Consider the following 15,333-nt stretch of genomic DNA (forward strand, 5'->3'; position numbering starts at 1 on the left):
TTGCTGATGACGTGATATTACTGCATCTCTATCTGTCAGTCAAACAATGACACTCTAGCCCTTTTATCCTATAGTATATCACCCCTGGCTAGGGTACATGGTCTCTGTGTATTCCTTTTCTGGAAGAGATTTTTTTTTAGACGAGTGCTTCTTATTAAGATCATGTTTGTTCTTTGCGGTGATTCAACGCTGTTAGCCTATGACCTGTCCGAGCAATACTACCTCACTCACTTCCAACCAGGAACCAGTCAATGGAAAATACAGTTTGTACAGTATAGCCACCATCCATCCATGCAACAACTGCACAGGACCTCCTCCCTGCTTCAATAATGCATGACATGATGGCTCAGGATGGATCAGACAGGGTGGATCAGCATCTACAATGTGGTCATAGCTCTCTCCTACCAACACTGTTTGGAATTGAACAGTGGACATACAGGCCCGGAGAATTGCTTTCTTCTCTCAGGAGCTGACTGAATACACAGCTGTGGAAAAGACTAGAGCTACAGTATACAATCCATGTGAGGCATTAGTATGTGAAAAAACATGGGCCTAAATTAGGGGTTGGTATGTCCAAATTGGATACATTTTCTGTCATTGTATTCACAGAATAATATCACCATCTATACAGAAGGACTCAAAAACAAGTCCTTTTTCAATACATATATAATGAATCTAAATACAAAGATCCTATTCATAGCGATACAGCATTCATCCACCTGAGTCCATGTCTCACGACTTAGGCCCTGCATGGAACAGTGTGTATATAAAATGACCAATGTGACCAGTGATATGTTATGTATTCTTTATTTTGCAGTTCCTTCACAAGATTAAAATTGCAAAATACTCTCAAGTGAATTTGTTCATAGGGACTATGCAACCAGAGCACATCGTAGAGTTTTACCAAAAGATTAAATGTCACGATGCTCCCAAATCCTCAAAGTGCTGTAATGTCATATTGCTAAAGCTAGACCATGTGATTTGGGGGTTGGAACTGTTTTGATGAGCGGGGGCACAGCAAGACAGTAAGTATTTATTTGACATTAAGTAAGTATTCGGAGCATAAATTATATCATTTACAGATCTTAAATGTACTATACAGTGGATGGACAGTGGACGGTTAAAAAATAAAGGTATGCACAAAATGTCATAAACTTTGATATAGACACCTAAAAGAATGATATGAGAGTTGAAACATTTGTGCTATAGAGGTTAAATAAATTTATTAAAAACATTAACATTTTAAACGTGCTTTGTGTGCTTGTTACTTTTGCTTTATGTTACTTTTGCTCTTTGTTCAGCAAATGCTCGCTTAGATGTTGAAATTATACCAGTGACAAGTCAACCAATAGGAAAGACCTTTGAAATATACAGCAAAATGCAGAGTCCATTTGCAGCCATCTTTCCCATATTTTTGCTACCCAGTAACATGCTACTGTTAATTGCTGGCCTTTGACAGGCCTAAACTGTACTGTAAAACATAATGCACCGCTTTCAATCAGCAACTTTTTTGCTAACAATATGTACCCCTCAACTCCCATCCACTCACCAGCTGGACGCAGTGTGACTGAAGGCAAACGTCCCAACTTGTGCTTATAGAAAATCTACCTTCACCGATGAAGCCGTTTCCATTACTTTCACCTCAAACGTGATGCCCTCTCGCCTCTCAAACCCGCCGTGCTGCTCTTCTAGTTGTAATGGGCAGGAGGACTCACTCCTCCTGTCAGCGGAAGGGAGGCAGCCACTGTATACACTATATAGGAAGGAGGGCAAACATGGCGTGAATAATATAGAATTGGTCACTGAGTATGGAGGTCGCCGTCAGTCGTAACGCCATGGACTTAAGACAAGAGGAATTGTAACAGCTCCATATTGTCCGTCGTTTTTCTTTTACACTGTGGCGGTGGAGCTACACCAAGGCCTGATTTCCCCTCAGAACGCGAACAGCCTCCCGTGTTCCAGGCTTTTCCACTCAGTCCTTCAACATCCAAACTGAGACCAATGAGACGGATCGGTCGACGGAGCCCCGCGGGTGATCCCTGGTTGCAGGCATGGATGTGGGGAAGGTGGAGATGGGGGGGGGGCATTGGGGTGAAGTGAGGGAAGGGGATCGGCCCCTTTTGGGATGGCAAAATCCCTCCCCCCATCCCACATTCCCTCCATTCTTAAAAGTGAGTCTCTTTCAAGAATACAAAACCGGGTCCAGCCCCTCCCTCCCCGACTTCAAGTCCTTCGTCCTCCCCGGCCGGGTGTTTCCTCGACAACCCCCCCCCCCCCCGCACGCCTACATGATGCTGCACTTGCCTTTCAGCTTGTCGGCGCGCTTCTGCTTCCCAGAGCGCTTGCCGTCGATGCTCAGGCTCATGTTCCTCTTCTTCTCCAGGGTGAGCAGCTCCTGGAAGAGCTCCTTGACGTTGTAGTTCATCTTTGCCGAGGTTTCCATGAAGGCACACTTCCACACGGTGGCCTGAGCCTCGCCCTCCCTGGTCTCCACCTCGCGCTGGGTCTCGTCACTCTTGTTGCCCACCAGCATGACGGGGATGCTGTCCACGCTGCCCTTGATGGCCAGCACCTGTTGATAGATGGGCTTGAGCTCCTCCAGGGACTGGCGGCTGGTGATGGAGTAGACCAGGACGAAGGCGTGGCCCTTGGAGATGGACAGGCGCTGCATGGCGGGGAACTGGTGGCTGCCCGTGGTGTCGGTGATCTGCAGGGTGCACACGCTCTTGTCGCAGCTGATCACCTGGCGGTAGGTGTCCTCCACGGTGGGGATGTAGGTGTCCCGGAAGGTGCCCTTGACGAAGCGGAGGACGAGGGAGCTCTTGCCCACGCCGCCGGCTCCGAACACCACCACGCGGTAGTCGTTGCTCTGCTCAGGCATGTCGGGGAGCCAACCGTGTCAATCGGTCCTTCTGTTTCCTAAGCTCGGGGAGAAGAAGGAAGAGAATGTCAGGAACGGTCCTAAAATGACTGGATCGGAAGTGGTATGAGTACAGATGCTGACTGCTACTCGGCTGCGTTGAATGGGACTGGCCTTTTTGTCTAAGCTAACCCTGGTGGGCATGGCTTGTTGAGATGCTGTGCTTTCAACCACTTTTGCCTGCTCGAACAAGGTACAAGCAATTAAACGCGGTTTCATAACGTACAGAGAGCTTTTTCTTTAAAATGTCATTGTATCTAAATATCATCCTTGTTGAAGTAGATCTTGTGTGCAAGGACAATACTTGAGTGACCCTCAGCTGAGACAAACAGTGCTGGTTCTATTGAAGCCTGGTTTGCCATCATAGGTTATCATTATTCTGAACCAGACACAGGAGAGGTTCTCAATCCCTGTGCTCACAGATCTATGAAAGCACAGCACAGAGGACAGCAAAGGCAAAGCACATGGTGGTTTGTGTGGCCTGTTTCCCCATTGTTAGTGTAGCCTAGTCCCCCATCTCTTTGTTCTCTATTACTAACTCCAATTGAGATTATTTGGTGTTGTAGGGACTTGAAATTTAGAAATTAGTTTGTAAAGATCCCCAAAAAACTCTTCTTTGTAGCTTCTCTGACCACTGATATCCTTGCATGCATATAAGTATGTGGACACGAGTTTCACGCCCATTAGGATAATAGATGTGTGGGTATTAAGTACTGTAGATGTGTGTGTATGTACGTGTGTTTGTGTGATAGTGATACAGTTTGTGTAAAAGAGAGAGAGATTTTGTGTCTGCCACTAGCACTACAGCCAGACTCTATGAGTGAGTCATCCATCTTGCTGTGGTTGAGCATGGGCCATCATTCTTTTGTGGAAGTGGTGGAGAAACAGGATGGAATAGAATTGGGGATGAAGGATGGGGGGGGGGGGGGTGACAGATGATTGAAAGACTTATAGAAGGAACAGCCTGGATCCAGTGTCAGAATGACCATTTGAAGGATTTGGTTGTGGGATTTGCTCAAACATAGGGACATCAGGAAATGCAACATTGTTGAAAATCTGTATTTTTTGGTAGTTAAAAGGACATGAAAATGAGTAGCGCAAATAATCTTGCTCACTGGATATATCACTGAAAACTCTCAAAGCACCACTTTCAGATAAACCAAAAGTTATCCCTTAAAATCGTAAATGTGCTGTATGATAGTCATTCTAGTCTATTGTCAAAAGCCTTCTAAATACCATCTACATTAAAAAAGGAGTACAAGAGGATCAGACGAAAGTCTCTATCTTCTGGACAGTTAGACAGGACTTGATCCGTGGGCCTCTGGATGGTTGCTGGGGCATTTTTAAAAGTGATTGGCACGCCCTTAAACCCAAAGGGACCAGGGTCATCCTGGGCTTGCTAACAGCATATATCTCCACCCGCCTGTAATTGACATCCAGAAACACAAGAGACTACTAGACAATTTTTTTTTTTTTTTTTATTAATTCCAAGATTTCCTCTCGGACCGTTAATGACTACAGTAATGGCTAATCGATTGGAGTTCCTTGAACGGGGGCAACTGCAGGAGAGTGATTGAATATAGAGACAGTTACAGGATTGGGATTTGGATAATGGAGGAGTCCTCTGGGGAGCGGGTCAGGGTCAATGAGCCACAAATCAACATCCGCAGGGCCGTCTTTGTGAATGGAGAGTAGGAGGTTACCTAACAGGTGTCCTACTGTACCTCTTTGCTGAGCTCGTCTTGTGAGGATTTATAGACTGGGCTGGTTTAAGTAATATCACAACGCCCATTTCTCTTTAAGAGACAGCCCTTTCGCCAGATGTTTGGGCTGCAGACTAATGGATGACATTCGGTCCGAGAAAATCAGAAGAAACAGGTATTCTTTCATGCAAATTACACTTATCGTTACTTGAGTCTCTGACCCTGCAAAGTTGTTCTGAGCTATTTAGCGCTTCCAGGCAGGGGTGTTTTTCAAACGCAGACTAACCTGGGATGTTGCCCACTGGCCTTAACTTTGATCCAGTTGTTTTTTTAAATAAAACATTTGGTGATTAGCCAGTGGCTGATGGACAGTTGTCCATATTCTGAATTATAGTAAGTAATTGTGTATGCAACGGCTGCTATAAGCAAAGGGGACAGCTCAGATCAACAGAGTGTTTCCATAAAGCACCAGAAGTGGGGACGTTTCCCAATGTCCGTCGGACCATCCGAGACAGGTAGCCCTGGTGCCTCGGGGCAGGTCAGCCCGCCCCTGCAATCCAGATCATCAAGCACATATTAACCTCGGCAGGGTGGTATCCGAGCCTTGTGTGACAGCCTAACATCTTCCACGGATCAGACAGATGGAGCCCTGGCCTTCTGGCATCCCTGGAGGGAGCGCCCCCTTCCCCCTCCCCCACGCCCCCGCGGGGATCCACGCAGGGAGCCGTTTGAAGAACGTGCAGGCCCAGTGGGTGTGTCTGTGGTGCAAGGCAGTCACCCCTCAGTGCTCAATAGAAGAGGTGTTGATCTCTCTCGCTCGCTCGCTCTGTCTTCCTCTCTGATGGAAGTTGTGCTTTGATGTGTACAGCACAGAGCTCTGTGACGCCTGCTGTATCCTCCCGGGGTGGGCTTTATGACGGGCCACCAATGCATGCCAGTATGTCCTGGTCCTGTCCAGCAAACAGTTCTGTATCACACACCATCTGTCATTCATTCACGTGTGAGTAGAGAGAGCATGGGCATCACCAGACTCCGGCACTGGATGTTTTTTTTTTGGTAAGCCCCGGAGCGTCTTTCGCGAGCTGACACCAATGCCGATGGGATGGGGTGATTCGAAATGCACGCCAGAGCCAACGAGTTCCTCGCCATCACGTCACATGCTTGTTTTCAATTGGTCCGGGTCGTGAAGCCTGAGTGTTTTGACGTCCCTGGTACGGAGACAGATGCCACACTGTAGTTACTCATCTCTCCAATGCCTTTCTGGGCCAAACCTACTGGGCTATAATGAAAGATGCATGAATACATAAACACGCAGATCTTTCCAGTCACGTGTACAGTTTCATAGTATGGATGGGCCAACTCCCCCATACTGACAAATCACCTGCAAATCAGCAACAAAAACGTAATCATTTAGGAAAACTGTTTCCAAGTATCCCAACAAAAAGAATAAGAGGCACTTCGTGATCATGGCTAAATGTAAATCCAGGTGTAAAATGTATGTTATTTTAAAATAGTTATAATGTAGAAAAAAAATAATTGTCATGATAATAGCCCCCAGACCAAACATTCTGACAATAGCCGCCTAGCGCTGCTAAACTGTAGTCTTGTGAGCTGTAGTATATAATACAATTATTTTAAGCTATTTATTAGTTTCGCACTGTGTGTAATGACTCCCTCAGTGGCATTGCTCCCCCCTCTGCTTTCCAACTCTCCTTCCTACCTGGCTTCCTTCCTGGCTGGGAATTCCGGTTTCCCCCTCCTCTGAACGCACCAATTTGGTAACGCACCAATTTGGTAACACTGTCTTGAACACACCTCGGTCTTGTCTAACACACCTGTTATTCATTGCACAACCAGACCCACTATTTAGTTCAGTTTCGTTTTGCTGTTTGTAAGGCGGTATGGTTTTGAATCATTGTGTTCCAGGTTGGGAACGTTAAGGTGCCTGCACAGGGGTCTCGTAGACTTTCAATTGGAATAGGGCGATGGGCGGCAAACCGCAAGCACTTGAAAGTCTATATGAGACCTTCACCGCCATCGCGGTGGTGTGTAGGCACCTTTAGTACGTCTTCAAAGCTGGAAGCTTAACCTTGTTGAATTAACCCCAACTGGGTCCTAGCCTGTCTACCACAAATCATGAAACTACATGGTAGAAATGTTGTTATTTGGTTATTCACTGATGTCTTTTCGCTAAACTAAGTCTCTCTGGTAAATTCTGTTAAATTCTGTTGACTTACTAAAACAAGTATAATAAAGGCTGGGTTGAACCAGTCAGTATCGAGCGATGTTCTTTGCCCCAATTATTGTTTGTGCAAAAAAAAAATTTAAGGATATGAGCAATATGTAATTTTTTACAATTAAAAAGGTAGGGGTGTCGTCGAATACAATTCTTAAATTTACTATCAATATTTTGCTTCAAAAAAATAACTTACATCGAAAAAGATAAGCATCTGAAAACCAGACGTTATTATCTTAGAGGTTTAAGTGCTCTTTATTAGTTGTCTATTAATTGATGTGACGCCTGAAGTCGATCCCATAATTATATGCAAAAAAAATGTGTATTGTGAGAAATTGAGAGGGATTATTTTCAAGAAAATAATTGCCTTTTATATTGCATGTAGTATGACTGCATGTGAGATTTATGACTGATATACTGTCATTTTCTAGCAGCTCTTTCACAAAAATGACATTTGTAATTTTCACCATGTGACAGTATTATTCCAATCCAATGGTGTGGCATCACATGCACAGTATATATAAAACCAAAGTAGTTTTTGACTGAGCAGGGACTCAAAAGAAATACCTTACAAATAAATATATTTAATACTGCTAGTATGAAAGGGAGAGAATGTTTCATTCTATTTACAGATCTATTTACAGATGGTTGTTTTGGATGTCAGTCCTCTTCCCAGATTTAGAGTGACTAATTGAAGGTCTGTTAATCGATCTACTCCTACGGTTTGGACCATGTATGCTTGCTCTCTGTGAAAACTGCAAACTGCCAGTCTTGATGTAAGCAGAGGAGCGTAGTGATCTGTTCTCTCTGTTTTGGTGGCTTTCGCTGTCAAGTTTTAGTGTGTGGTGGTATATTCTGTCATGTATTAATTTGTGGTGGTGTATTCTGTCTTGTATTAGTATGTGGTGGTATATTCTGTCATGTATTAGTATGTGGTGGTATATTCTGTCATGTATTATTGTGCGGTGGTATATTCTGTCATGTATTAGTGTGCGGTGGTATATTCTATCATGTATTAGTGTGCGGTGGTGTATTCTGTCATGTATTAATTTGTGGTGGTGTATTCTGTCATGTTTTAGTGTGTGGTTGTGTATCCTGGCATGCAATATAGTGTGTGGTTGTGTTTCCTGTCAGAGCATACTGTGGGTGTGTGTGTTTGTGTGTTTCTTTCTTCCTTCCCTTTGCAGATTAGAGTGCGGTGGTATATTCTGTCATGTAATAGTGTGTGGTTGTATTTTCTGTCATGTAATAGTGTGTGGTGGTATATTCTGTTATGTATAAGTGTGTAGTGGTGTATTCTGTCTTGTATTAGTATGTAGTGGTATATTCTCTCATGTATTAATGTGCAGTGATACATTCTGTCATGTATTAGTGTGCGGTGGTATTTTCTGTCATGTAATAATGTGTGGTGGTATATTCTGTCATGTAATAGTGTGTGGTGGTATATTCTGTCATGTATTAGTGTGCGGTGGTATATTCTGTCATGTATTAGTGTGCAGTGGTATATTCTGTCATGTATTAGTGTGCGGTGGTATATTCTGTCATGTATTAATTTGTGGTGGTGTATTCTCTCATGTATTAGTGTGCAGTGATAAATTCTGTCATGTATTAGTATGTGGTGGTATATTCTGTCATGTATTAGTGTGCGGTGGTAAATTCTGTCATGTTTTAGTGTGCGGTGGTATATTCTGTCATGTATTAGTGTGCGGTGGTATATTCTGTAATGTATTAGTGTGCGGTGGTGTATTCTGTCTTGTATTAGTGTGCGGTGGTGTATTCTGTCATGTATTAATTTGTGGTGGTGTATTCTGTCTTGTATTATTAGTGTGCGGTGGTGTATTCTGTCATGTATTATTGTGCGGTGGTATATTCTGTCATGTATTAATTTGTGGTGGTGTATTTTGTCTTGTATTAGTATGTGGTGGTATATTCTGTCATTTATTAGTGTGCGGTGGTATATTCTGTCATGTATTAGTGTGCGGTGGTATATTCTGTCATGTATTAGTGTGCGGTGGTATATTCTGTCATGGATTAGTGTGCGGTGGTATATTCTGTCATGGATTAGTGTGCGGTGGTGTATTCTGTCATGTATTAATTTGCGGTGGTGTATTCTGTCATGTATTAGTGTGTGTTTGTGTATTCTGGCATGCAATATAGTGTGTGGTTGTGTTTCCTGTAAGAGCATACTGTGGGTGTGTGTGTTTGTGTGTTTCTTTCTTCCTTCCCTTTGCAGATCTGGGATTTCTCAGTTGCTGCTTTTTTTTCTCCAGATCTCTGGGAGTTCTCTGGTTACTGTGGTAACAGGGCCCAGAGGAAAATCTATGACATAGGAAGAGAGAGTGTTTGTGTGGTGTGTGTGTGTGTGGGAGTGTTTGTGTGGTGTGTGTGTGTGGGAGTGTGTGAGTACGTATGAAGGAGACAGACAATGTAAGGGGAAGGGATATTGACTTGTATATTTAGGGACGGGGCATAAACATGCCATCATCCCTGTCAGTACGCGGTTACCATGGTTACATGCCCACACGATTATTTATTTTTTATGTCATATCCCTTTTCTGAGAGGTCAACAAAACATCAGGAAAGTGTTGGGCATCTATGCCAAATTCTCCCAGACTCACTGCTTTCTGACTCTGACCGTGTGGTCCTACTTATCCCAGTCAAATGGTTGCATCATTTCCATTACTGGGATTTCACAACTTTTTAGCCATGTTAAACTTAACCTCTGCTTTGAAGGTCAATACATCTGTACATTCCACTAGTAATAAACATATACTTAATACTTGTACATTTTCTGCCCTCTTCTATTTGCACTTCTGGTTAGATGCTAACTGCATTTTGTTGTACTGTACTTGTACTGTTCAATGACAATAAAGTTTAATCTAATCTAAGGTGTCTGTATATTATGACTTGAATAAAGGAGAACTTTGAAAAAATGTGTACTACGTTGGTAACTTCTACAAGACCATTCTAACAGTTTGTTTATTTGATAGCAGAGGGAAGCTTCTTAGGGAAGCTCTGTATACAACATCAATACATATCTAGCTCATATCCTGTTTGAAACACATTACACATCCATCCGTATTGATGCCTAGTACAGATCCCACCAGCCTTTTATAATGCGCTGATAACTCAAATGTAAAATCACAACAAAAAGCCCATAACCACATACCTCTCTACTCTTTAGTCTCCACCACCGAGATCAACAGCAGCCAAGACGGTCAACCCATTCAGAGAACCTTTCAGTGAACAACATGTCTTCCTCGTGCACACCTAGTGACTGGTGCCTTTGTCTGTGGCAGGCGTGACACATCCCAGATAAAGGGAGTAGCTTTATTCTGCTATCTTCCCCAGCACCTCTCTTCCCTTTCTGCCTTCCGTGTCGTCTTGGGCTTTTGTGTCCACGACACCCAGGAGGACACAGCCAGCCACACAGTGAATGTGGATTGGAGCAAAACACACAACAACAGGCCGATGGGCTGTATTCGATTAAGCACATAGCCCTTCCATGGGATGGGCCGTACTCACACAGGCACACACACATAGCCATCTGCACACACAAACACATATAAAGCCAGGAACACACACACACACACGTATCTGTAAAGGGCAGTAAGTGCTCACCAGACCAGTATTGGCAGAACGTTACGGGGGAGGTAGTAGGTCAACCAAAATGCCGTATCTGTTATGTCAAGGAGAGGGACGTTTCTAGAAATCACACAAAACTCAAACGTCCCGTGCGTTTCTGCAAGGAATAACTGCTAAACCACTGATCAATTTAATAATATTGACACACAAGACCATGCTGGCGTGAGGTCCTGTATTCTGTTGCATTCTCTCACTGCTGCAGATCATTCTTGGGTGTAGGATGGCACAATATGTTTCCTTACAACTCAGAGGTGATGGCCTTGAGAAAAGAGAATGGAGAAGATATGCGTGTGTGTCTGTGTGTATTTGTGTGGAATTAGCATTATGTGTGAGGGGTTTAGTTTACAGTTAGGTTTAGGTTTTTGCAGTAACAGTTAATGAATGTTAGGTTGTGGTTAGGCTTAGCTTTAGGGTTGGTGTCCCGTGTTCTTATAACAATAGAAATAAAAAAAAAATTCGAATCCAAGTTAATTTAGCTTACAACCAGCGATCAGCTGGCTTTGGATTTGTAACAGATCAGCGCAGCTTCTCTTGTTTATGGTCATATTCTGAAAAATGGACAACAGGTGTAATTCTCCTTTATACCCTTCAAAGTAACCAATAAAACCCTCCACTCATTAGCATACCCACTATTTATCCGCTGAAATAGTTGACGCGTCACAATCCCCATGAAACCTAGCGGCAAAATGTGATATTGGTTCTTTTCGTGTTTTACTATTAATTTGTCCCATAAGGAATAGGATATTATAATCGCGTCAGATGAGATCTGTTCTTCGTTTAGCTTTACCCCGGCTCAGCCTGAAACCCATCTGTACAAAGCATAACTTTGTCCAGATATAAATATATATGATAAAAGTGCATGTTTAGATCTGAAATAACAAATAACACGTCAACCGAATGCTAACAGAATAAAAATAGTAAAATTGGAAAATAACCCATTGTTTAAAACTTGATATAGGTTTATAGGTTATTGCCAATCTGAATAAGTTAACATGTTGATGTGGTTATGTGTATGACTGTATTTCAGATAATGCACATGTTTTGGCCTGGCAGAGCACTTTCATGATCATTGAAGTGGAGTTGATTTGCTATTGACTGGTGGTGGTAAAATGGTTGATGATTCCCTAGACGCTAGTGATCAGTCGGTGATGATTGCCCTATTAATATCGAAAAAGGTGCTAATGCGAGTCCGGATCTTTGTCGTTGACTTTTGACCTGGTCTCATTACTATAATGTATTTCATACATCTCACATGCAGCCATTCGACATATGATTTACAAGGAAATTATTTTCAAAATAATCACTTTCCCTTTCTCGCAATAATACACATTTATTTTCAGTGTATAACATCCATGTGTGCTATACAAGTTAGGCCGTATGCTTAAGTTGTACTATTATTACTATATATCAATGTGACATATAATGCTATAACCAATGACGGTTTATTGTTTGTAGTCCATTAATTTAGTACAAAATAGTCTACCTGTTACCATAAAGTAGGCTATTATCAGCCATTCATTCCACCACCTCCTACCATTTTACTGAACAAAGAAGTATATTAGATCCTTCAGAAGGTTACCGGATGAAAATGTTTCCTAAAGAAACCTCGACGAGGTAGCTTATAAAAACTGCAATTACAAGTCCTTTCAATTGCTTGAAAGCAAATAGCGAACAGATGAAAAATCCTACCTGGATTACTTTCTTTGAGTAAGAAGAATATATTGTAGGATTACTGAGAAGAAACAGTTCGCTTTTCTAGCATCATGAGTTCTGTCCCAATGCAACACAGGTGTCCAAAGCAGAAATATGTTAAACCTACATTCCTCAAACGGCAATCCTTTCGTCAGTGTTAAATACTCAAGGCTCAGGTAATCTAAAACTTATTGAAAATATCTGCATAGCACAATAGCCCACAAACATGAACGCGTCATGTACGTCACAAATTCTTATACAACAAAGACGTGGGTATGCTACAAAGCAGCTTACGTCAAGGCAGCATGTTCAGGTACCCCCTTTTATGCCATGCCCACGCAAAAAACGAAGTGCCAGTCTCCCACGGCTCTCTTTTTAAAAGACTGACAAAATTGCAACCGCGCGTATTGGATAAGCACACAGGAATTTGACTTTGGGCCCACTGATTCCATGACACTAAATCAAAGCATCCATTATTTTCAGACAAAATGTTTTGTGGCAACATCCTCACTTGGATGAATGAACCATAGGCTCATAGCCCTCCCTTTCCACGCACGCTTTTGAGGCTACACAAACACAGTCATTCATAAAGAGGGCATGTTAACCCACACGTGTTTTGAAAATCCAATCTATTATCAAACTGCAGAAGCTGATGGCTTCACGTATTGCTGAAACGTGTAGCCTAAGGCAAATAAACACTTCCGTCAGACACTGAGCAATCGGGAAAATGTTGTATGAGTGAGTAAGCTAGCTAGATGAGTGAGGGAATGGAGAGTAAGAGAATTAAATGGATGAACAAACATAAGTTGAAATTAATCTAACTTACCTCAGGCTTACTTTCCCAGATCCTTTGTGATAATTCGGATTTACTAATGCCGGCATGTAACACATATAAGTAAATACATTGATGCAATATTCCGTTATAGTAATAGCATTTAACAGTATGCGTGATGCGCTGTTGAATCCAAGTCCTTCTCTATTGACTGCACCCCCTCTCTCCATTCACTCACTCACTCTCTCTCTCTCTCTCTCTCTCTCTCCCTCACACACACTCTGTCTATATATCTTTCTGTTTTTCTTATTTAAACCCCCCGATGCCAAAGATAGGAGGTGTTTTCCTTTCAGTTTTCTCTCTCATCTCATACTGACGCAAGCGAATGGGCAGTACCAGCGGTCTTACGCTCTTGACACTCCTTTTAATTTACTGAAGATGTGTGTGCTCCGTCAAGTATCTAAAATACCCTTCTCTTTCGACTCCATCTTTGTTTTATTCAATTTTTTCAACACCTAATATGTCGGACTCAATCATTTTGGTTCTTTTCGTGCATATATTTCGTTCACAATTATAATTATTAAATTCTATCCGTGTATTTTAAAGAGCAACTGGTATGTTACCAAATAAATCTTACATCAATACGTGACGGTTTTATTATATTTTAAGTTATTTCAGTAAGATAATCAGACACTTGAATGTAATTTATGTAACACGGTATCTATAGGCTAAGGCGTTTGCATCAGCTAGTGGACGCCCTTTTCTGCATTGGCTTGCATCCATAGTGCTGAAGGGACAGCACCCCGCATGCTTGCCGACCAGTATGTCCAACCTGTATGTCATAGCCTTTCGAGTCTATTGTATGTCTACGCTGTACTGTATGTCATGTACTAACTAAAGCTAGGCTACGTTATTTTCTTAATTATATTGTTTGTTTGTTTTTTTGCCACAAAATTCAGCCACGAAGTGTAAAAATAATGGCTTAGAAATATATATATATATTTTACCTTTTTTTGACGCAATAGGCTACTTTCTTAACTTTGTGTTGAAGATGCTACACCCACTACAAGCCAGTCGTATTGTGAAGTGCAACATGGACTAGGCCTACACCCAAATTTGCTACGTTGGTGTCAGAAGGGGAATTGCGCCACTGTCCGGCCATCAGAAAAGTTTCCGAATAAGATTTCCAAACCATCGCTTTTTTGTGCAACTGAAATGATAAATTAGCCTTTGTCTTCATCTAGTGGTAAGATATGAAACTACACGACATTGAGGCAAAACCTCCAAATAAACGAGTAGCCATACAGACAGTGTATAAAACTGGTAATACAATAGAACAAACAATCTAGAATTGTCAAATTATCTAGAATTTAATTGAAAGGCTCGCAAAGTCCCGAGGTTAAATAATCTGCTAATCAGTGGGGCATGTGCACTTATTAAAAACATGTTGGATTAGGTGGATACGTAAGAACGCATGTGAAGAGCAAAGAAAAAGTCAGAAACTGCATACACTCACTATTTTAAATCGTTGTGGATAAGTAAGTCAGCTAAATTACTTAAATGTAAAGTATGCAGGTAAAATGTAAACACTGCATGTAGGCTATAAACATTACATTTCTCAAGTTCAAGTTAAGACAGGGTTTGTTGACAGATATTCTGAAATTCTGTACTTCAGTTTGTCATCTTATGTGCACATCCTTAAAAAGATGTAGGTGCTGTGTTAATGAGAATGAAAAAAACATGACTGCATATATAAAAATATGTAGATGCTGTGTTAATGAGAATGAAAAAAACATGACTGCATATATAAAAATATGTAGATGCTGTGTTAATGAGAACAAAAAAAACAACAGGACGGCAGATATAAAAACATGTAGATGCTGTGTTAATGAGAATGAAAAAAACATGACTGCATATATACAAATATGTAGATGCTGTGTTAATGAGAACGAAAAAACAACAGGACGGCAGATATAAAAACATGTAGGTGCTGTGTTTATGAGAATTACAAAACAACAGGAAGGTTTGTTTTCCAAAGTACCACCTTTGTTACCATCGATACACAAGGATCTTGGTCAGGTCAAATAGGTAAAATCCAATTAGCCTCCGTTCACTGCATTTTCACTTAAGACTTCCCTTATTACCAAAATGACCATTTAATAAAACAGTGTCTAGCTAAGAGGTTATTTTTATGTATCAAATGTTTTCAACAGTCCAGGATAAAACAGATGGATTTTTTGAGAGAGAGACAGAGAAAGAGACAGACAGAGAGAGAGAGCGAGAGAGAGAGGAGGAGAGAGAGAGCGAGAGAGAGCGAGAGAGAGAGAGAGAGAGAGAGAGACTGGAATGTGACACTAGACTCTGG

At 41.8% G+C, this 15,333-nt stretch overlaps 1 protein-coding gene across 5 annotated transcripts; it reads right to left on the reverse strand.

Moving 5' to 3' along the window:
* Positions 1 to 791: 791 nt before the first annotated feature.
* diras1a (DIRAS family, GTP-binding RAS-like 1a) lies at positions 792 to 14,048 on the reverse strand. 5 transcript variants are annotated; one of them, XM_029121415.2, is made up of 3 exons: positions 13,976 to 14,048; positions 2,305 to 2,919; positions 792 to 1,753 (listed from the first exon to the last, which is right to left on the reverse strand). In XM_029121415.2, exons 2-3 carry the CDS (start codon positions 2,879 to 2,881, stop codon positions 1,689 to 1,691), a joined length of 642 nt encoding a protein of 213 aa, XP_028977248.1. In that variant the 5' UTR covers positions 2,882 to 2,919; positions 13,976 to 14,048; the 3' UTR covers positions 792 to 1,688. The 5 variants fall into 5 exon arrangements, with proteins under 5 accessions (XP_028977248.1, XP_028977246.1, XP_010869636.3 ...); XM_029121413.2 differs by lacking the exon at positions 13,976 to 14,048 and adding an exon at positions 13,023 to 13,438; XM_010871334.5 differs by lacking the exon at positions 13,976 to 14,048 and adding an exon at positions 12,194 to 12,378.
* Positions 14,049 to 15,333: the final 1,285 nt, after the last annotated feature.

Source organism: Esox lucius, chromosome 8, assembly GCF_011004845.1.
Source record: "Esox lucius isolate fEsoLuc1 chromosome 8, fEsoLuc1.pri, whole genome shotgun sequence".
Classification (NCBI taxonomy): domain Eukaryota; kingdom Metazoa; phylum Chordata; class Actinopteri; order Esociformes; family Esocidae; genus Esox; species Esox lucius.